The sequence below is a fragment of the Gorilla gorilla genome, chromosome 4 (genome assembly GCF_029281585.2).
Source record: "Gorilla gorilla gorilla isolate KB3781 chromosome 4, NHGRI_mGorGor1-v2.1_pri, whole genome shotgun sequence".
Classification (NCBI taxonomy): Eukaryota; Metazoa; Chordata; class Mammalia; order Primates; family Hominidae; genus Gorilla; species Gorilla gorilla.
In genome coordinates, this window is record NC_073228.2 from 81,520,610 (window position 1) to 81,543,594 (window position 22,985).

General features: G+C 54.5%; 1 protein-coding gene and 1 pseudogene across 1 annotated transcript; one reads left to right on the top strand and one right to left on the bottom strand.

Annotated features, from left to right (window-relative positions):
• The first annotated feature begins 96 nt into the window (after nucleotides 1-96).
• Nucleotides 97-21,524, top strand: LOC115932652 (sarcoplasmic/endoplasmic reticulum calcium ATPase 3-like). Its single transcript, XM_063705971.1, is given in 17 exon segments — nucleotides 97-153; nucleotides 343-478; nucleotides 939-1,022; nucleotides 1,118-1,203; nucleotides 3,849-4,313; nucleotides 6,568-6,656; nucleotides 6,879-6,984; nucleotides 8,171-8,302; nucleotides 8,957-9,082; nucleotides 10,034-10,094; nucleotides 10,097-10,251; nucleotides 10,381-10,401; nucleotides 10,403-10,717; nucleotides 14,020-14,240; nucleotides 15,169-15,380; nucleotides 16,367-16,443; nucleotides 21,222-21,524. Coding segments are annotated over 17 exon segments (2,631 nt in total). The 5' UTR covers nucleotides 97-111.
• The window catches only part of LOC109026863 (tripartite motif-containing protein 16-like), a 33,756-nt pseudogene continuing 32,161 nt past the window's right edge, over nucleotides 21,391-22,985 (bottom strand).

Genomic DNA, 22,985 nt, shown 5'->3' on the forward strand with positions numbered 1-22,985 from the left:
GATCTCGGCCCGCAGCAGGGACTGAGCTCACCAGCTGTGATCCTGCAGGTCCTGTCCTGGTTTGAGGAGGGCGAGGAGACCACGACCACCTTCGTGGAGCCCCTGGTCATCATGCTGATCCTCGTGGCCAACGCCATTGTGGGCGTGTGGCAGGTGGGAGGCACTGGGGGTGGGACCGGGCGGGGGGGTCTCCCAGCCACTAGGAGTGCCCTCCACCTGGTGCTGGCGTCCTGCAGACTCTCCTGCTTCCACTTCCATCCCAGGCCCCAGAGGAGTCACTCCAAGGGGGTGGTCTGCTGGGAGCAGCAGGGACAGACTGCCTGCCGGCCTTCTATTCTGCAGGAACGCAACGCCGAGAGTGCCATCGAGGCCCTGAAGGAGTATGAGCCTGAGATGGGCAAGGTGATCCACTCGGACCGCAAGGGCGTGCAGAGGATCCGTGCCCGGGACATCGTCCCAGGGGACATTGTAGAAGTGGCAGATATGCCGGGGCCTCCTCCTTTTATTTTATTTATTTTATTTATTTATTTATTTATTTTTTGAGATGGAGTCCTGCTCTGTTGCCCAGACTGGAGTAAAGTGGCACAATCTCGGCTCACTGCAACCTCCTGCCTCCCGGGTTCAAGCAATCCTCCTGTCTCAGCCTTCTGTAGGGGCCTCCTCCTTTTATTATGTGAGCCTGGGAGCCCCATCCCTCTCTGTGCTTCCGTCATTCCGGCTGTATATACAGAGGGGGTGGCTGTCGGATCCCTCCAAAGCCCTTTGGCCAAAACCCTGTTGGACAGATGAGACTGTGGGCCAGAGGGGCAGGGGTCCACCAGAGCGATCACAGCTCAGGCACCCGACGCCCAGCTCCAGCCTTGGGTCCTGGGAACCCTTCTGGCTTTTCCCAGCTGGTGGTGCCCAAAGCCACCCTCAGCCAAGCCATTCTCCCCGCACAGTGGGGGACAAAGTGCCTGCTGACCTCCGCCTCATCGAGATCAAGTCCACCACGCTGCGAGTGGACCAGTCCATCCTGACGGGTGAGGGCCCCCCAGAAGGCCGGGACCTAGTGGGCCAGGACTAAAGGATGGGCGTGTCTTCATGTGGGGCTTCTCATCTCTGATTCCCTGACCAGGTGAATCTGTGTCCGTGACCAAGCACACAGAGGCCATCCCAGACCCCAGAGCTGTGAACCAGGACAAGAAGAACATGCTGTTTTCTGTAAGTCAAATGTCTGGGGCCTTTGCCCAGACAATGATAAAAATAACAACATTAGGATTATGATCACGCCTGTAATCCCAGCACTTTGGGAGGCTGAGGTGGGTGGATCACCTGAGGTCAGGAGTTCGAGACCAGCCTGGCCAACATGGTGAAACCCCGTCTCTACTAAAAATACAAAAAGATTAGCTGGGGGTGGTGGCACGTGCCTGTAATCCCAGCAACTTGGGAGGCTGAGGCAGGAGAGTCACTTGAACCCGGGAGGCGGAGGTTGCGGTGAGCCAAGATAGCGCCACTGCACTCCAGCCTGGGTGATGAGAGCAAAACTCTGTCTCAAAAAAAAAAAAAAAATTATTATTTTTTCTGGCCCTGTTGCCCATGCTGGAGTGCAGTGGTACGATCTCGGGTCACTGCAACCCCCACCTCCCAGGTTCAAGCTACTCTTGTGCCTCAGCTTCCCAAGTAGCTGGGACTACAGGCACCTGCCACCACACCCGGCTAATTTTTGTATTTTTAGTAGCAACAAGGTTTCACCATGTTCACCAGGCTGGTCTCGAACTCCTGACCTCAAGTGATCCGCCCACCTTGGCCTCCCAAAGTGCTAGGATTATAAGCATGAGCCACTGCACCTGGCCCAACATTAAGGTTAATCAGCTAAAGTCCTACGGGGAAGAACCTCATCGATTCTTGACAATACATGCAAATTTATAGTAATAATAATAGCTTGTGTTTACTGGGGACTGTGTGCCTGGCACTGTTCTAAGCTCTTTACACATACTAGTTTATTTAATCCTTAACACCAAATCTTTGAAATAAGTACTCTTGTTATGCTTGTTATCTATATTTTCCAGCAAGGAAAGAAACAAGCACAGAGAGATTAAGTAAGTTTCCCAAGGTCACACAGCCAATGAGTGGCACAGCTGGAACGAACTCAGACATCCTGGATTTCTGCTGGGAGACCCTGCCTTCCCCTGGAGAAGGGCAGAGCCTCCCTATAATCACTCAATAGAAATGCTCTAGAGGAAGGAGGTCTGCCAAAGTGGTGGAGGATGGTGGGCATAGTCCATTCTCCAATAGGAAAACTGACCCACAAGGCATGATGCCCGGTCTACCTGGCTCTTCTCAGGGATAGCGATGGGTTCAGCTTTGGCGGAAGAGACCTGCCTCTGTGGCCTCAGAGAAAGTTAGCAAGTGATACTCACAGCTGCCCCGCAATAGCCTGAGGCCAGCAAGGAGCGTTTAGGGGCACAAGGAAGAGTCAGGCCAGTCAGATAATGGCCCAGTCCACCAAGTTATCAGGGGATAGAAAACTTCCTGGAAGGGAAGAGGGATGAAGAAAGTGAAACTCACCCAGAACTCCCTTTTTTTTTTTTTTTTTTGAGACAGAGTCTCACTGTGTCGCCCAGGCTGGAGTGCAGTGGCACAATCTCAGCTCACTGCAACTTCCGCCTCCCGGGTTCAAGTGATTCTCCTGCCTCAGCCTCCCAAGCAGGTGGGATTACAAGCATACACCACCATGCCCAGCTAATTTTTGTATTTTACTAGAGACGGGGTTTCACCATGTTGGCCAGGCTGGTCCCAAACTCCTGACCTCAGGTGATCCGCCCGCCTTGGCCTCCCAAAGTTCTGAGATTACAGGTGTGAGCCGCTGCACCTGGCCTAGAACTCTTCTTGAGAGGGGCCTACCTAGCTGCATAGAGGCCTTGGACAGGATGCCTTGGGGTGGGGAGGGAAGCTCTGAGAGCCATTGCTCCAGTATCAGCAGCTGTCACTAACAAGCTTTGGAGGGGCCGGGCATGGTAGCTCATGCCTATAATCCCAGCACTTTGGGAGGCCAAAGCAGGAGGATCATTTGAGCTCAGGAGTTTGAGACCAGCCTGAGCAACATAGTGAGACCTCATTTCTACTAAAATTCAAAATTAAAACAATTTTCTAAAGTAATAAAAAAAAGAAGCTTTGGAGGAAGGTTGTCTGGCTGGGCCCTGTATGTTGGGGGCTGGAGCTACGTTGCTTAAGACAGAAGAGAGGCTGGGGCCTGCCTTCTCGCCAGCCCCAACAGCATATGCATTTGAAGGGGCACCAAGTTCTTAGCCTCCTCAGAAAAACTATCTTGGGCCTGTGTTGGACCACTTTACAGAAGAGGACACCAAGCCACAAGGCTGGCTGTCCCTTATGCTAGGAATTGGGGATTTTACTGGAGCCTTGGAAATGGATGAGCTGAGGCGCAGGTTTTCTGGATTTTTCAGTAAATATTAGTGGACTGTTTATTGGGTTCGTAGTCAGCTGTGCTCCTGTGTGGCTATAGTGATTGTTTACGAAATCACATTTTGTGGGGTTGATGCTTGTGCTGCGCTGGTTGATTATATCCTCAATATCAGCCCCCGTGCCTCCTCTGTGCCCGGCCCCATGCTAGGCACTGGGGATACGGCGATGAACCCAAACCCTGCCTTCCTAGAGCTGACACTCTCATGGGAAGGCAGCAGGGACCCAGTGCATACATAGCTACAGGAGTCTGGAAGCACTAGCAACAGGGAGGAAAGGAAAGCCGGGTAGAAGGATAAGTGCCTTATTCCGGCCTGAAGGAGTCAGGGGTCCTGGGCCCCTGGTTGGCTGCTGAGCAGCTTTTTCCTTGTCCCTCCCTTGGCCAGGGCACCAATATCGCATCGGGCAAAGCGGTGGGTGTGGCCGTGGCCACCGGCCTGCACACGGAGCTGGGCAAGATCCGGAGCCAGATGGCGGCAGTCGAGCCCGAGCGGACGCCGCTGCAGCGCAAGCTGGATGAGTTTGGACGGCAGCTGTCCCACGCCATCTCTGTGATCTGCGTGGCCGTGTGGGTCATCAACATCGGCCACTTCGCCGACCCGGCCCATGGTGGCTCCTGGCTGCGCGGCGCTGTCTACTACTTCAAGATCGCCGTGGCCCTGGTGGTGGCGGCCATCCCCGAGGGCCTCCCGGCTGTCATCACTACATGCCTGGCACTGGGCACGCGGCGCATGGCACGCAAGAACGCCCTCGTGCGAAGCCTGCCGTCCGTGGAGACCCTGGGCTGCACCTCAGTCATCTGCTCCGACAAGACGGGCACACTCACCACCAATCAGATGTCTGTCTGCCGGGTGAGTGACGGCCAGCTTGGTGTTGCTGTGCGTTGAAGAGCAGGCTGGGCTCCCTCTCTGGGTCTCTCCCCCACCTCCTTTTCAGTGAGGGATGGAGGAGAGAATCTGTGGGCTGTCCCTTGGCCCAGAGCAGGTCCAGGTTTTCACAAGATGACAGGGAGGCTATAGCAAATCATGCCTGGGTAGCCACATGTCACTGAGGCCTGTGTGTCACTGTGGGGCCCTGGCCAGGTTGCTGACAGTCTGTTAACCTCAGTCTCCTCATTGGAAGCCTGGCTGTGTGAGCCCTGCTAGGTAAACGTAAAGGACATAGGAGAGGCTCAAGTTCAGCCTCGGCATAGGAGCCAAGCTGGGCCTGGATCCGGGTTCCATCCTGCCCCATCATGACTCTGTGCAGTCGACACCTGTCACCAGATAAGCCAGCTCCGGTAACCTGGGAAGGGCCAGGGCAGAAATTATTCATTCCCTGCACTTGATCCCACATCCTGGGCTCACTGCCCACACGGCCAAGGGATTCTGGCTGAGACTTCAGCAGGCCCATGGGGCAGAAGGCTCCTCCTGACCCAGCAGATGGGTGGGTGGGGAGATGGTGAAGGCTATGGGTTCTCCACCCTTCCCAGGTCCCCAGTGCCCCTCTGTCACCCCTGCTTCCACATCTGCCCACTGGGCTTGGAAACCCAGGCTCTGTATTCTGAGACCCTAAGGCCTTCTAGGAGCCCATCAAAGGCTGCTTTAGGGGAGGGGTGCTACTGAGCTTTACTGTCCTGCTAAAAGCCCTCGTAGGATTTTATTTAAACAGAGTGTTTCTTGACTAATAGCGATTTTTTTTTTTTTTGAGGCAGAGTCTCATTCTGTTTGTTGTCTAGGCTGAAGTGCAGTGGCATGATCTGAGCTCACTGCAACCTCTGCCTCCCAGGTTCAAGCAATTCTCCTGCCTCAGCCTCCCAGGTAGCTGGGACTACAGACAGGCATGCACCACCACACCCAGCTAATTTTTGTATTTTAGTAGAGACAGGGTTTCACCATGTTGGCCAGGCTGGTCTATAACTCCTGACCTCAAGTGATCCACCCGCCTTGGCCTCCCAAAGTGCAGGGATTACAGCCCTGAGCCACCGTCCCCGGCCCTAATAAATTTTTTTTTTTTTTTTGAGATGGAGTCTCACTCTGTTGCCAGGCTGGAGTGCAGTGGCACGGTCTTGGCTGCAACCTCCGCCTTCTGGGTTCAAGCGATTCTCTTGCTTCAGCCACCCCAGTAGCTAGGACTACAGGCGCGTGCCACCACACCCAGCTAGTTTTTGTAGTTTTCGTAGAGATGGAGTTTCACCATGTTAGCCAGGATGGTCTCAATCAAGCTTGACCTCCTGATCCACCCGCCTCGGCCTCCCAAAGTGCTGGGATTACAGGCGTGAGCCACAGGGCCCAGCTAACAATAAAGAGTTTTAAAGTGCAGTGTGGGGAAGTTGTAAGGGCCTTATGTGCTGGATACTGGGCTGTGCTTGCTGGGTGACTGCCCCCAGGAGTAGGGAGGAGAGCGGGAAGGAAGGGACACTTATGCATCTACTGGGCGCTGGGCTGGCCATTTGCTTGAGAATGTGCGGTGAGGCCATGTCCACAAAGCAAGAACTGTCTCCCCAGCAGAGCTGGCTGAACAGACAAAGAAATAGGCACGCTGGGCCAGGTAAGCCCCCTGTTCCTGAGGTGCACAGGTGGAGGCTGAGTGAACCAGCAGGCCCTGTGGCAGGGGCTCACTCTCTGGGGACATCTCTGGGCTAGAGGGGTCTGTGCCCCAGAGCGGCGTGTGGGTTTCCTCCCTTGAAGGCCAGGAACTCATTTCCTTGAAGGCAAAGGAGGGGGCGGTTCCCATGTTACTAGTGGAGAAACTGAGGCTCAGCTACTTGGCCAGGGATCGCACAGTGAGATGGGCAAGGACCCAGGCTTTCTGCCTAGCTCAGGGCTCCCTCAAGCTGGCAACTGCCCCCAGAGCACTGAAGAATCTGCCATAAATCCCTCAGAAGTCCAGGACATTTGGACAAACAGAAGCCGGACACATCTGGCAGAGCAGACCGTCCCTGCCTCAGCCTGGACCCTGCGTTCTATTTCCCTCCTGGTGGGGACGGACGGCCAGGCCGGTTTGGCCCTCGGTCGGGCAGGGGGCCTGCAGGACCCCACCCTGGGGTCGGGCTTTATTCAAACTGGCCGCGCGGAGAGGAGGGAGGCGACCCCGCCCGCCTAAGCACGCCCCTGCGCTCCCCAGATGTTCGTGGTAGCCGAGGCCGATGCGGGCTCCTGCCTTTTGCACGAGTTCACCATCTCGGGTACCACGTATACCCCCGAGGGCGAAGTGTGAGTGCGGGGCCAGGGGACGCGCGGGCGGGCGGCCTGGGGGCGGGGCCATGCGTGGCGGCGCCGAGGTGTCCATGGGAGACCCCTGGGGCGGGCCAGGAGGCGGAGCCTCTCCCGGGGCGGGACCAGGAGGCGGAGCCCACTCCTGGGGGCGGGGCCAAGAGGCGGACCCCTCTCGGGGGCGGAGCCGAGGTCCTCCTGGTGACCGCCCCGGCTCCGCAGGCGGCGTGGGGGGGATCAGCCTGTCCGCTGCGGCCAGTTCGACGGGCTGGTGGAGCTGGCGACCATCTGCGCCCTGTGCAACGACTCGGCGCTGGACTACAACGAGGTGGGCCTCACCCCCTTTCATGACCTCCCTAGTATCCAGGCGACCAGGACAGACTCTTTTCCCAGCCTCAAAGCTCCCAGGGTTGGCAGCCCTTGCTCCCTGGAAGTGACACACCCAGGGAGCACGGTTACCCCTGCACACCCCTCTCTGCCGCCCCTCCCTTTCCGCAGACAGGCTTCAGAACCCTCCCCCTGGAGCTCTTGGTCTGTGGGGGACTGCCATGAAAGGGGCTGAAGGGCTGGGGAAACCTGTCGGGGGAAGAGATTTGGGGAACAGGACTAAGAAAATGTTTAAAGCAGAAAACACAGCCCACAAAAGGCCCACATTCAGTTAAAGACTCCTGCGACTTAGGCATTGACTGCCGTTCACGTGGCCGGAGCAGTGGAATGGGGCATGCAGCAGACGTCTGCCCAAAGGGAGGTCCTTGGCCAGACCCAGTCCGAGGCCAAGGGCAGTAGAGCACCAACGAAGAGTTTTGAGCAGGAGAGTGACATGGTCAGATGTGCATTTACAGAAGATCACTGAGGCTTCCGTGTGGAGGCCAGACAGACAGTAGAGGACCGAAGCCAGGGAGGCCTATGTGGTCATTCAGGCCAGAGAGATGCGGGCTGAGCCCTGGCTGGAGCCTTGGGGAGAGGGGAGAAGGCATGGGTCAGAGACATTTAGGAGCCAAAAATCCTGGGACTTGGTGACTGGTTAGGTGAAAGAGAGAGGGAGGAAGCCAGGGTGGCTCCTGGTTGTTGTGCTGTCTGGGGCTGTCGCCGGAGTGGCAAATACAGAGAGTGGGAGAGGTGGCCTGAGGGGTCCCCGGGGAACAAGGTTCAGCAGGCAGCTGGACATCTGGGCTTGGGGCTCAGCAAAGGGCCCCAAGGAGAGCAGGTGGGAGGGTGAGAGCGGGCCCAGACAGCAGAAACCGGTGAAGGAGGCTGACAGGAAGTGGACAGAGAGGCAGGCGGAGGGCAGGGACGGTGTGTGGCGATCAATGCCAGTGTGGGGGGCTGAATGTCAGTGTCAGGCACTACCCCGACCCCAGGGCGGCCACGCTGGGAAGGGCTCACGGGCCTGTGCAAAGGAGGTTACACGGAACTCCAGCAAAGGCAGCTTCAGGGGCAAGGAGTGAGTGAGGCTGGGGATGCGGGCTGGAGGCTGCCTGCCCCTCACTCCCCATCCCCTGGGTCCTTGCCAGGCCAAGGGTGTGTACGAGAAGGTGGGAGAGGCCACGGAGACAGCTCTGACTTGCCTGGTGGAGAAGATGAACGTGTTCGACACCAACCTGCAGGCTCTGTCCCGGGTGGAGCGAGCTGGCGCCTGTAACGCGGTGAGCAGGGCTGGGGGCTCAGGCCTCCGGCTGCATGGCTGGGGCTTCTGGGACATCTGGAGAAGGCAGACAGGACACTGAAGTGTTTTTTTTGTTTTGTTTTGTTTTGTTTTTGAGACGGAGTCTCATTCTGTCGCCCAGGCTTTAGTACAATGGTGCAATCCTGGCTCACTGCAACCTCTGCCTCCCGGGTTCAAGTGATTCTCGTGCCTCGACCTCCCGGCGCGTGCCACCACACCCGGCTAATTTTTGCATTTTTTAGTAGAGACAGGGTTTCACCATGTTGTCCGGGCTAGTCTGAAACTCCTGACCTCAGGTAATCTGCCCGCTTCAGCCTCCCAGAGAGCTGGGATTACAGGCGTGAGCCACCACTCCTGGCTGACGGTGAAGTAAGACTTGGAGAAAAGAGGGGAGAAGGCTGCGTGTGGGCAAAGGTTTGGAGTTGGGCTGTACACAGCATGGTCAGCAAACGGCATCGTATTGCCATTTCTGGGGCTGGAGAGGGAAATGGAGGCCTTGAATGGCAGGGTCAGAGGAGTGTAGATGTCATCCCACACAGTGCAAGAGGCTCTCTTGGGGCCAAGCAGTTGGTGGGAAGGCAGGCGAGAGTTGCTGGCTCTGTCCTTCATGCCCTGACCTGCCTGGACCCCGCAGGTCATCAAGCAGCTGATGCGGAAGGAGTTCACCCTGGAGTTCTCCCGAGACCGGAAGTCCATGTCCGTGTACTGCACGCCCACCCGCCCTCACCCTACTGGCCAGGGCAGCAAGATGTTTGTGAAGGTGGGGGCCTGCCTGTCTGGCCTGGGCCCCTGCGCGCCCTGGGGAACCTGGTCATCCACGCTCCTCTGTGAGCCCCAGTCCTCCCGTGTGAATGGCAGGGTTGGGTTACAAGTTCTCAGGAGCCCCTTTTGCCTCTAACCAGTGGTGTAGGGGTGGTTGGTGCCACCCTTGGTGCTCTGTGTTTTGGAAACTGAGTCCCAGGGAGGGAAAGGAATCAACTCCCTTGCAGACCACTGTCTACAGCGTCTCCGTTGCTGCTCCCAAAACTGAAGAGAGAAATACAGCTCTAGCTTCACCCTGCAAGGGAAGTTTAAACCCCTTTTGAAATGAAAAGGCTTCTGTACTGGGAGCTCAGGCCACTTGGAAAAGTTAGTGCCTCGGTGACCTTTTAGGAGCAGGAGAAGCCATTGAAGGAGCTTTAGAGGCTGTTCCTAGGCCCGGGGTGAGGTCTGAGGTGAGACCTGAGGCCACTGAGGGGCCTGTCATCCCTGGACCCCCTTCCCAGGGCTATGCCCGCCATACCCTGTGCATGGCTCTATTTCTGGTCCCCAGGCAGGGCTCAGCCTGCCTCCCTGCTGCTGAGGCCCCTACCAAATTGGAACCCGAGTAGCACCAGGGAGGCAGGGCCTGCAGGGGATGCCATTCTCACCCCTGCCTGCAAAACGCTGCACTGCCCGAGTCTGCTGTGGGCTGGTGGGGGAAGGGCGTCGCTAGGTTGGTGGCTGCCCCCACCCCAGCACACTCCCCCCATTCTCTTTAGATTGTCTCACAGGGGGACCCACTTGGTTCTCATTTTGATCTGTCAAAGAATGGATTCTGCTCCCTGCCTTGCGTGTGTACCCTTGGGTGGCCTTTCCCCGTATCTTAGTCTCAGTTTCCTGAGTTTGGGCAGGAAGGAGAGGAGGGGTTCTGACTGATGATTTGCCTCTTCTCCCTCTCCCTGCCTCGCAGGGGGCTCATGAGAGTGTGATCGAGCGCTGCAGCTCAGTCCGCGTGGGGAGCCGCACAGCACCCCGACCCCCACCTCCAGGGAGCAGATCCTGGCAAAGATCCGGGATTGGGGCTCAGGCTCAGACACGCTGCGCTGCCTGGCACTGGCCACCCGGGACGCGCCCCCAAGGAAGGAGGACATGGAGCTGGACGACTGCAGCAAGTTTGTGCAGTACAACGTGGGTGCAGGAGCCGATTCTCCCTGCAGTACGAGGTGGGTGCAGGAGCCAATTCTCCCTGCAGCAGCTGAGCAGGTGGTAGGTCAGGGATGGGCTCAGGCCCCACTTGAATCTGCCCCCTCCCTACAGACGGACCTGACCTTCGTGGGCCTGCGTAGGCATGCTGGACCCACCGCAACCTGAGGTGGCTGCCTGCATCACACGCTGCTACCAGGCGGGCATCCACGTGGTCATGATCACGGGGGATAACAAAGGCACTGCCGTGGCCATCTGCCACAGGCTTGGCATCTTTGGGGACACGGAAGATGTGGTGGGCAAGGCCTACACGGGCCGTGAGTTTGATGACCTCAGCCCCGAGCAGCAGCGCCAGGCCTGCCGCACCGCCCGCTGCTTTGCCCGTGTGGAGCCCGCACACAAGTCCCGCATCGTGGAGAACCTGCAGTCCTTTAACAAGATCACTGCCATGGTGAGGCCACAGCCTGGAGCCCCAGGAGTGGGTGATGAGCGGGGCCACGGGGCGTGAAAAGAGCAAGCCGTGCAACTCTCCCCTCTGCCTCATTCTTATCTTTTCTAACATCTTATTACCAAAAAATTCAAATACAAAAAGAAATTTAAATAACATTATTCTGGGCCAGGCACGGTGGCTCACGCCTGTCATCTCAGCACTTTGGGAGGCTGAGGCGGGCGGATCACTTGAGGTCAGGAGTTCGAGACAAGCCTAGCCAATATGAGGAAACCCCGTCTCTACTAAAAGTACAAAAATTAGCGGGGCGTGGTGGTGCATTCCTGTAATCCCAGCTACTCGGGAGGCTGAGGCAGGAGAATCACTTGAATCCGGGAGGCAGAGGTTGCAGTGAGCCGAGATCACGCCACTGCACTCCAGCCTGGGTGACAGAGTGAGACTTTGTCTCAAAATAATAATAATAACAATACTAATTTTATTCTGAACACCTACATATCTATCATCCGGATTCTACAACTAACATTTTATTGTATTTGCTTTATCACATACCTGTCCATGCAGCCATTCTTTGCCCATCCCTAGCCCATCTTTTCTTAGGTGTATTTCAAAGTCAGTTGCAGACATCGGCATACTTCCCCCTCACCTACTTTAGAATACATGTTAACCAGAGAGCAATGTTGTTTGTGGTTCTGTTTTTCCTTTTTGAGGCAAAATTTGCCTTCGATGAAGCACACAGATCTTTAGCATACTATCTGATGAGTTTAGGAACATGCACACACCTGTGTAACTCACAGCCTTATCAAGATAGGAAAATGCCAGGTATGGTGGCTCATGCTTGTAATTCCAGCACTTTGGGAGGCCAAGGCAGGAGGATTGCTTGAGCCCAGGAGTTTGAGACCCCATCTCTCCAAAAAAAAAAAAAAAAAAAAAAAAATGACACATTACCATTACCATCAACCCATGAAGTTCCCTCACACGCCTTCCCCATCTCTGTCCTTCGTCGCAAAACAGGCAATCACTGTTTTCGTTTTTTTTCCACCGTATATGAGTTTTATCTGCCCCAGATTTTCAAATGAATGGAATCATACAGTATGGACTGTTTTGGTTTGGGGCTTTTTTGAGATCTATCTGCCTTGTCGTATCAGATTATTGCTTTTTTTTTTTTTTTTTTTTTTTTTTAGACAGAGTCTTGCTCTGTCACCCAGGGCTAGAGCGCAGTGGCACGATCTCGGCTCACTGCAACCTCCGCCTCCCAGGTTCAAGCGATTCTCCTGCCTCAGCCTCCTGAGTAGCTGGGACCACAGGCACGCACCACCATGCCCAGCTAATTTTTTTATTTTTAGTAGAGACGGGGTTTCACCATGTTGGCCAGGATGGTCTCGATCTCTTGACCTTGTGATCCGCCCGCCTCGGCCTCCCAAAGTGCTGGGATTACAAGCATGAGCCACAGCGCCCGGCCTATTGCTTTTTTATTGTTGAGTAGCATTCCACTGTGTGAATATTTCAGTTTATTGAACCATTCCTCTTTGGATGGACATTTAGTTTGGGCCTAGTTTTTGTTCTTAATTGCTGACCTATTCTTCTGACCTCAGCCTCTCCCCTGACCTGGTCTCTGTTTTTAATCTTGACCTCCAGCCTAACCCAGTCCTTTACCTTGACCTTAACCCTGACCCATGGCCCAGCCTTGATCTGCACACCAACCTTGACTACCACTGCAACCTGGTTCTTGATCTTATCTTTGACCTCTGTGCTGACTTTGTCCCTGACCTTGATGTTGACCCTCATCTTAATCTAATTCTTTTTTTGTTTGTGTGATGAGGTCTCACTCTGTTGCCCAGGCTGGAATGCAGTGGCACAGTCATGGCTCACTGAAGCCTCATCCTCTCGGGCTCAAGAGATCCTCCCACCTCAGCCTCCTGAGGAGCTGGGACTACAGGCATGCACCACCATGCCTGGCTAATTTTTTAATTTTTTGTAGAGATGGGGTCTCCCTATGTTGCCCAGGCTAGTCTTGAACTCCTGGACTCAACCAAGTGTGGGCCACCACACCCAGCCCGACATAACTATTTACGTTGAGCTTAACCCTGATATGAATTCCAGTCTTGGCCGGGCATGGTGGCTCACGCCTGTAATCCCAGCACTTTGGGAGGTCGAGGCAGGCAGATCACCTGAGGTCAGGAGTTCGAGACCAGTCTAGCCAACATGGTGAAACCCTGTCTCCACTAAAAATACAAAAATTAGCCGGTGCATGCCTATAATCTCAGCTACTCGGGAGGCTGAGGCACGAGAATTGCTTGAACCTGGGAGGAAGAGGTTGCAGTGAGCCGAGATTGTGCCATTGCACTCCAGCCTGGGCAATAGAGTGAGACTCTGTCCCCCACCAAAAAAAAAAGAATTCCAGTCTTGACCTGGACCAACACCTTATTCTCAACGTTGACCTTGACACTGCCCCACCCCCAATGTAATGCTTTATGTTGACCTCAACTTTGATCTGGTCTTCAATTTTTTTAGATGGAGTCTCACTCTGTTGCCCAGGCTGGAGTGCAGCGGTGCAGTCTCGGCTCACTGCAACCTCCGCCTCCCGGGCTCAAGCAACTCCCCTGCCTCAGCCTCCCATGTAGCTGGGATCATAGGCACGCGCCACTGTGCCCAGCTAATTTTTGTATTTTTAGTAGAGATGGGGTTTCATCATGTTGCCCAGGCTGGTCTTGAACTCCTGACCTCAGGTCATCCACCCGCCTCGGCCTCCCAAAGTGCTGGCATTGCAGGCGTGAGCCACCGCTCCTGGCCTGGCCTTCAATTTGACCTTGATTGCAACTCCAGACTTCATGTCACTTGACTTCACTCCTCATGTGGACCTTGACTTGGCCTCTGCCTTTGCCTTGATCTTCAACTTGACTACAACACCTACCTGGCTCTTTACCCGGGCCATCCCCTTGACTTCATTCCAGACTTGACCTCAGCTTTCTCCCTAACCTCAGTTTCATCTTCTACCCCACATCCAACTTCAATTTCATCCCTACCCTCATTGCTGACTCACCGTCATCCCCATCCCCACCTCATCATCTTCCCTAACCTCATGCTTGATATTCTCCCCAACTTTGTCCTTGTCTGCATCCCTTGCCTTCTCCTCAGCCTCATCCTCTGCCCAATTTCTAGTTCATTCTTGAACCCACCATTTGTTCCGTCTAACTGTCTGCTTCCTTTGGAACATCCCCTAAGATTGGGGATGGGCTGAGTTGAGAAGAGATGGGGAGGTGGAAGGGAAGTTTCTCAGGCACAGCCCTACCTGACCTGGCCCACAGACTGGCGATGGAGTGAACGACGCACCAGCCCTGAAGAAAGCAGAGATCGGCATCGCCATGGGCTCAGGCACGGCCGTGGCCAAGTCGGCGGCAGAGATGGTGCTGTCCGATGACAACTTTGCCTCCATCGTGGCTACGGTGGAGGAGGGTCGGGCCATCTACAGCAACATGAAGCAATTCATCCGCTACTTCATCTCCTCCAATGTTGGCGAGGTCGTCTGGTGAGGCCGGGCCCTCCCTCCTCGCAGCCCTCTCAATCTGCTCTGTGCCCGAGACGGGGAAAACGCCTGTTCCTCGGATGGGCTGCAGGGATGGAGGGGCCTGTGCCCTGCCCTGGCTGGGGCTTTCCAAGGTCCCACCTTGGAGTGGACAGGGGAGAGGACCTCTTGTCATTCTCCAGAGGCCCTGGTGACCTATGGATCATGGTCACCCCAGCACCCACGGAGGTGCCTGAAGAGTCGCCTGTCAGCCCTCCAGCCATGAACTTCCCACTTGCAGATTAGCAAGATGAGAGAAAAGCCTCACCTTTAGGCAGTCGTGTGTGTGTCCGTGTGGGAATGTGTATTTGTGTGCACATGGCCTGAGTGCCTGAGAGGTGTGTGTAATGTGTATATTTTGCATGTGTGCTCTGGTGCATTTTGAGTGTGAGTACAAGCAGAAGGATTTGTGCCGGTGTGTGACTGTGCACACACTCGTATTCACATGTGAGGATGCCTGTGGGGAATGGTGAGCATGTGTGTTGCTGGACATGGATGGATTATGCATCTGTGCACCTCAGGGCAGATATGTAGGTGTTTGCTTGTGTTTGCGGGATGGTGTGGCATGTGCTAGGTTTTTGCACATGTCTGATTCTTGGGCATGCCCTCTTTGTGTGCGTGTGTGTGTGTGTGTGTGTGTGTGTGTACTTGGCCTCTGCTAGGCCTAAAGAGCAGGTATGTCCAGGATCCAGAGCTGGGACTGGGGAAGGCAGGACTGGCCAGGCCCGAGGCAGAGCTGTGTACACACACCCTTCACATCACAGCTGGCGGAGGGAGGAAGGGCTGCCATGGAGACGGTGGGTGAGCTCCCAGCCTTGGGTCTGAGCAAGAGCTGGAGTCTTCATCTGCCGGGGGCTGGGCCTACTGGGGCTAGAGCTCATGACTCTTCCAGCATCTTCCTCACGGCAATTCTGGGCCTGCCCGGAGCCCTGATCCCTGTGCAGCTGCTCTGGGTGAACCTGGTGACAGACGGCCTACCTGCCACGGCTCTGGGCTTCAACCCGCCAGACCTGGACATCATGGAGAAGCTGCCCCGGAGCCCCCGAGAAGCCCTCATCAGTGGCTGGCTCTTCTTCCGATACCTGGCTATCGGAGGTGAGTGGGGCCTGAGCACTCCGTGGAATTCCTAAGCTTCCTAAGAGCCTTGTATCAGGCTTGCAAGCTGCAGACAGTGTGACTCAGCCTGGCTTGTGCCAGTAGAAACTGTATGAGCTGATGTAATGGAAAAGACCAGGCATGGCGGGATCTGGGTCTCAGTATCACTGGCATATTTTGGCACTGCCTCAGCTTCATTCTCAGGCCCACGTCCCTCATGGTGGCAGAATGGCTGCTGCAGCCCCAGCCCTCTGCTCACTCCATTACAACCCCAAATTCAGCAGAAGAGAGAGTCTTTTATCATGTTGCTCTCCTGGTAGTATGATAAGAATCTCAGGCCTGGGCTGGGCATGGTGGCTCACACTTGTAACCCCAGCATTGTGGGAGGCTGAGGTGGGCAGATCACTTGAGGTCTGGAGTTTGACCAGCCTGGCCAACATGTGGCTTACACCTGTAACCCCAGCAATTTGGGAGGCCGAGGCAGGCAGATCACCTGAGGTCAGGAGTTTGAGACCAGCCTGGCCAACGTGGTGAAACCCCATCTCTACTAAAAATACAAAGATTAGCTGGGCATGATGGCAGGTGCCTGTAATCCCAGCTACTCGGGAGGCTGAGGCAGGAGAATCGCTTGAACCCAGGAGGCAGAGGTTGCTGTGAGCCGAGATGGCACCATTGCACTCCAGCCTGGGCGACAGAGTGAGACTCTGTCTCAAAAAAAAAAAAAGTCTCAACAGGCCTGTTCTCATCGGCCCACACAGGGTTCACCTGCTAATCTCCAAGCACTGGGGCCAAGGGTATGGCAGATGCTGATTGACCAGCCAGGGCCCACCACTGGCATCAAGGGGAGGTGCCTGCAAACCACAGGGCTTAGAGAGGAAAAGGGTGGCTCCCTGCTGGGAATTCAGGGAATTATTAGGCAGGGGAAACAGATGCCAGAAAACCACCACCATTCTCTACAGCCAGTCTCCTCCCTTCCCTGCAGTGTACGTAGGTAGGCCTGGCCACAGTGGCTGCCGCCACCTGGTGGTTCGTGTATGACGCCGAGGGACCTCACATCAACTTCTACCAGCTGGTGAGCGAGGGCTGGCCAGGGAGCCTGTTGAACTTACAGCTCGAGTTATTGGAGTTCCAGGGGAGATGGGTCCAGAGCCGCATGGGTGGCCTGCAGTGTCCTTCCCCACTCGCTATACACGAATAAACATCCCCACCTGGGGAGCCGAGCTCAGAGCCCATGGGAAACCCAGAGACACCAGCACGGCCCCCCAAGCAAAAAGGCGCCTCCCCATCCCAGTCAGTTAGCGGGGACCAAGGGGCCTCACTGCCAGATGTATCTTACCTTTGTCAGGGGACCCCTAAAACGTTGAGGCCTCAGAGGAATGAGCCCCTAAATGGTGGGACTTTAGGCAGAGGGTCAAACTGAGGAGATCAAGAATGGAGGGGAGGGCTGGGCACGGTGGCTTATGCCTGTAATCCCAGCACTTTGGGAGGCCGAGGTGGGTGGACCGCCTGAGGTCAGGAGTTCGAGACCAGCCGTCCAACGTGGTGAAACCCCGTCTCTATTAAAAATACAAACATTAGCTGGGCGTGGTGGTGCACGCCTGTAATCCCAGCTACTCAGGAGGCTGAGGCAGTTGAATCACATGAACCTGGGAGGCAGCGGTTGCAGTGTGCCAAGATCATACCACTGCACTCCAGCCTGGGTGACAGAGCAAGACTCCATCTCAAGAAAAAAAAAAAAAAAAAAAGAATCGGGAGGCTGGGCATGGTGGCTGACGCCTGTAATCCTAGTACTTTGGGAGGCCAAGGTAGGCGGATCACTTGAGCCCAGGAGTTTGAGACCAGCCTGGGCAATACAGTGAGACCCCATCTCTACCAAATAAAAAGAAAAATAAAAATGAACCAGGCACGGTGATGTGTGCCTGTAGCTTCTCGGGAGGCTGAGGTGGGAGGATCAGTTGAGTCCAGGAGGTCACAGCTGAACTGAGCTGTGATCACACCACTGCACTTCAGCCTTGGTGACAGAGTAAGACCCTGTCTCTAGAAAAAAAAAGAACACATCCTGCCGCGGTGGCTCACGCCTGTAATCCCAGCACTTTGGGAAGCCGAGGTGGGCAGATCACTTGAGGTCAGGAGTTCAAGACCAGCCTGACCAACATGGTGAAACCCTGTCTCTACTAAAAATACAAAAATTACCCAGGTGTGGTGGCGGAGCCTGTTTTCCCAGCTACTCGGGAGGCTGAGGCAGGAGAATCGCTTGAACCCGAGAGGCGGAGGTTGCAGTGAGCCGAGATCGCACCACTGCACTCGAGCCTGGGAGACAGAGCAAGACGCAGTCTCAAAAAAAAAAAAAGAAAAGAAAAGAAAAGAAAACCAAACCAAAGGGGGTCTTGCAGGACACAGGGAATAGGACATAGGCAGGCAGGCAAAGGGAAGGAGTGGGCACAGCAGTGTCCTCACCAGTAGAAATGGGCTTCTCCAGGGCTTCCCCATGTGCCTGTGAGGCAAAAGCTCCAGCCCGAGGCACTGTCTTTTTTTGTTTGTTTGTTTGAGATGGAGTCTCGCTCTGTCACCCAGGCTGGAGTGCAGTGGTGCGATCTCGGCTCACTGCAACCTCCACCTCCCGGGTTCAAGTGATTCCCCTGCCTCAGCCTCCCCATTAGCTGGGACTACAGGCGCCCACCACCATGCCCGGCTAATTTTTTGTATTTTAGTAGAGACAGCGTTTCACCATGTTGGCCAGGATGGTCTCGATCTCCCGACTTCATGATCCGCCCGCCTCGGCCTCCCAAAGTGCTGGGATTACAGGCATGAGCCACCGCACCCGAACCCCAGAGCGCCTTCTAATGAATAATTCCAGAGGCCACACCGAGACCTGTGACCTGGGGAATACTGTGTGTGTGTGGCAGGTGCTTGCTGGTGAAACCCAGAAGGTCTGCACTGGGCAGGGCATTTACAGCAAGGGCAACAGACCCATTGAAACATATTTATTTATTTATTTATTTATCTGAGACAGAGTCTCGCTCTGTCACCCAGGCTGGAGTGCAGTGGCACGATCTCAGCTCACTGCAACCTCCGCCTCCCGGGTTCAAGCGATTCTCCTGCCTCAGCCTCCCGAGTAGCTGGGATTACAGGCACCCGCCATCATGCCTGGCTAATTTTTGTATTTTTGTAGAGATGGGGTTTCACCATGTTGGCCAGGCTGGTCTCGAACTCCTGACCTCAGGTGATCTGCCCGCCCTGGCCTCCCAAAGTGCTGGGAATACAGGCGTGAGCCACTGTGCCCGGCCGAAACCTCCTGACATGATCTTGTTGGTATTTTCTTCTCTGTGTAGATGCATAAGCGTCTTAGGCATTCACATGCACGAGTGGGAGGTGTGTGTCCCTATGTTTGTGTGTACATGTATGGATAGGCCATTAAGATCTGGCAGGGTGAGGGCCGACAACAGTGGCACAATTGGCAGGAGGATTTGGTCCTCTTGGTCACTGGGTGGGTAGAGTCAGGTTCAAAGTGCTGGAGGTTTTCCCTTCTCTATGATCAGCACCAAATAAAAACGTGTGGCTGCTCACGCCTATAATCCCAGCACTCTGGGAGGCCAAGGCGGGCGGATCACTTGAGCCCAGGAATTTGAGAGCAGCCTGGGCAACATGGCGAAACCCCGTCTCTACAAAAAAGACAAAACTTAGCCAACAGTGACGGCTCAGGCCTGGAGTCTCAGCTACTTGGGAGGCTGCGGTGGGACAATCACCTGAGCCCAGGAAGTCAAGGCTACAGTGAGCTGAGATCGTGCCACTGCACTCCAGCCTGGGTGATGGGAGTGAGACCTTGTCTCAAAAACAAAACAAGACCAGGCACAGTGGCTCACGCCTGTAAGCCCAGCACTTTGGGAGGCCGAGGCGGGTGGATCACTTGAGGTCAGGAGATCGAGACCAGCCTGGCCAATATGATGAAACCCCGTCTCTACTACAAATACAAAAATTAGCCAGGTGTGGTGGCGGGTGCCTGTAGTCCCAGCTACTCAGGAGGCTGAGGCAGAAGAATCGCTCGAACTTGGGAGATGGAGGTTGCAGTGAGCCAAGATCACGCCACTGCACTCCAGCCTGGGTGACAGAGTGAGACTCAGTCTCGAAAACAAAAACAAAACAAAACAAAATAAAAAGAAAACAAGACATGTCCACTTGCCTCAAATGCTGGAGCTTGAGTTTTGGAGAAAACGTCCACTATCGATTTAAGAGATTATCAGATTCTCTATCTCTTTGTTAAAATATCTAGCCAGGCTTATTTCCCTTCCCGCACGAGAGAGGAGAAACGATACTCAGAGTGGCCTTATCTGCATTTGTGCAGTGTGGGAAAACGGATGTATTTATGCGACAGACAGTAGATCAGACAGCCGGGCATTTTACACGTTTTTCTTTGAGGATTATGTTCACAGCACATGGCCCCAATTTCTAATTTAAAAGATCTCCATGGCCAGGCGCGGTGGCTCACGCCTGTAATCCCAGCACTTTGGGAGGCTGAGGCGGGCGGATCACGAGGTCAGGAGTTCTAGACCATCCTGGCTAACACGGTGAAACCCCGTCTCCACTAAAAATACAAACAGTTAGCTGGGCGTGGTGGCAGGCGCCTGTAGTCCCAGCTACTTGGGAGGCTGAGGCAGGAGAATGGCGTGAACCCGGGAGGCAGAGCTTGCAGTGAGCCCAGATCGCGCCACTGCAGTCCAGCCCGGGTGACAGAGCGAGACTCTGTCTCAAAAAAAAAAAAAAAAAAAAAAGATCTCCATGTTCAGATTAGACTCCCAAGAGCAGGATCTATATTTTTGGTGAACTAAGCTGGTTAACAGTTGGAAACATTCACCCTCATCCCCATAATATGGAAGAGAACAAGACAAGTTCCCCCAATACCCTCCGTTCAGCCTCTTAGCACGATTCTGTGAACAAGGTTTTTGAGCAGAAAGAAAACTCCCCTGAGGCTATAGGGGTTATCGGCCCTGAGCGCTTCATGTTAATTACAGAGAAGCTACCTGTTAAGGCTGCACCTTGGCAATTCGTTAGTCTCTGTCAGAAGCACACATCAGATCTGATAGAGTTCAGTTTCAGTGGCAGAAATGGAATGAGGTATGAGGTGTAAATGGAATTTTTTTTTTTTTTTTGAGACAGAGTCTTGCTCTGTCACCCAGGCTGGAGTGCAGTGACGCGATCTCTGCTCACTACAACCTCCGACCCCCGGGTTCAAGTGATTGTCCTGCCTCAGCCTCCCTAGTAGCTGGGATTACAGGCACGCACCACCACGCAGGCTAATTTTTGTATTTTTAGTAGAGACGGGGTTTCACCATGTTAGCCAGGCTGGTCCCAAACTCCTGACCTCAGGTGATCCACCCGCCTCCGCCTCCCTGGGATGACAGGCATGAGCCACCACGCCCAGCTGTAAACGGAATCTTAATAACAGTGAACAGGGCCTGCGTAGCCTTCATCTTCTATACCGCAAAGGTGAATTCCACTCCCGCATGGTTTTGTTGGTTGATTTTCACATGCATTTCCCTATTCAGTGATCTCCAGGCTCCCGCTAGCCTCCCCAGGCTAATGCCAGCTGTTCTTCTGAACCACTGCACTCCTGCTCCAGAACAGTCTGCCTTTCCCACGCTGTGCCCTTGCTTCTCCCTGGCACGGTGCAGCTCCCCCCACCGCCGCCCCGATCCCGCACCCCTCCCGGGATCCCCAGCCCACCCCACGGCAGTGTTTTGTGTGCTGGTTGTGCCCAGGCGTGGGCCAAGGGCAGGATGAGGCTTCCCTCCTCTCACCCACCAGCCCCTCGCCTGACCTGCCGCTCTCTCTGACCTGCCACGGTGCCCCCAGAGGAACTTCCTGAAGTGCTCCGAAGACAACCCGCTCTTTGCCGGCATCGACTGTGAGGTGTTCAAGTCACGCTTCCCCACCACCATGGCCTTGTCCGTGCTCGTGACCATTGAAATGTGCAATGCCCTCAACAGGTGGGCTGGGCGCAGGGCCTGGAGCTGGGGCCAAGGAGTGGGGGCTGAGGGCTGGGGGTTCCAGTATCAGTGTCTGAGGGTCAGGGGTCCAGGTGGGCTGGGCGCAGGGCCTGGAGCTGGGGCCAAGGAGTGGGGGCTGAGGGCTGGGGGTTCCAGTATCAGTGTCTGAGGGTGAGGGGTCCAGGTGGGCTGGGCGCAGGGCCTGGAGCTGGGGCTGAGGAGTGGGGGCTGAGGGCTGGGGGTTCCATTATCAGTGTCTGAGGGTCAGGGGTCCAGGTGGGCTGGGCGCAGAGCCTGGAGCTGGGGCTGAGGAGTGGGGGCTGAGGGCTGGGGATTCCAGTATCAGTGTCTGAGGGTCAGGGGTCCAGGATTGGGGTCTGCGGGTCAAGAGGGTCCAAGATTGGGGTCTGATGTTTGGGGGGTTCAGGATTGGGATCAGAGGTTCAAGGGGGTCCAGGATTGGGGTCCAGAGGTAAAGAGCATCCCAGACTGGGGTCTAGGGGTCAAGAGAGGTCCAGGATTGGGGTCTGGGGTCAAGGGGTTCAGGTTGGGGTCTGATGTTTGGGGGGTTCAGGATTGGGATCAGAGAGGGTCAAGGGTCCAGGATTGGGTTCCAGGGGTCATGGGAGAAATTAGTTCTCCAGCAACTGGATTAAGTGTACAGTGGATTCCGTGATAACTTTGCGATGCCCGAGAGTTTATCCTTCAGCCCTATGTAAACACTAGGGAAGGTGATGTCTTCAGTGTTCTTAAACTTGCAGTACTCCTGCAGAAAAGGAAACAGCAGAACTTGCTGTGGTTTCTGTATTTCTAAACTCGGGCTTCTCTCCTCATTAAGTCACTTTTTGCATCTGTAAAATGGGCTGACGGTAATGTGTCCTTCACAAAGAAAGTACATGTAAAGTGTCAAGCTCAGGGTCTAACAAAATAGAAAGCACTTCTCTAGCTGCTAGACCCTCAGAATAAGTGGGATTTTTAAAAAAACAAGTGAGAACTTGGGATTTTAAAAATCAAGATGTACTAGATGGCCATGAACAGCTCCAATACACAGTCCAGACTGGGGACCAAAAAATAAAGAACATTCTTGTTTTGTTCATTCCGTCAGTACTTGTTTTTTGACAATTTAAACACAAGCCATGGTAGAAAACGGAGGAGCTCTCAGGCAGGAGTGCTGCCTCTTCCTTGTCAGTTTCATCCAATACATAAATTTCTGTAATTCTGGTACCTTGCTTTAGTATTTGGAAAGTGTTTTCACACTGATAATCACATAGTTTCATGTCAGTTTTGAAACAACGTGTTATCAGGAAAGATGCTTTCAGATATAACACAATATCAAACTTCAGCTGCAACTGAAGCATTAAAGAGCAGACCAGGTACAGCAGAAAACATAGCAATGAAAACAGTTGTATGAAAATGATTAGATAGAGCCATGGAAATCAAAACCAGAGAATTGATAGAGAAAAGGGTAATTCCACATTTTAATGCTATATACTGTACATGACAAAAGTAGCATTTTAAATCAGTGGAAGAAAGGATAAGTTATTCGGATAAGTTATTCAATAAATCTTGTTTTGAATGCCTAACCAAAAATTTGGGGGGAAATGTTATCTTTTGCCAAAATAAATAATTT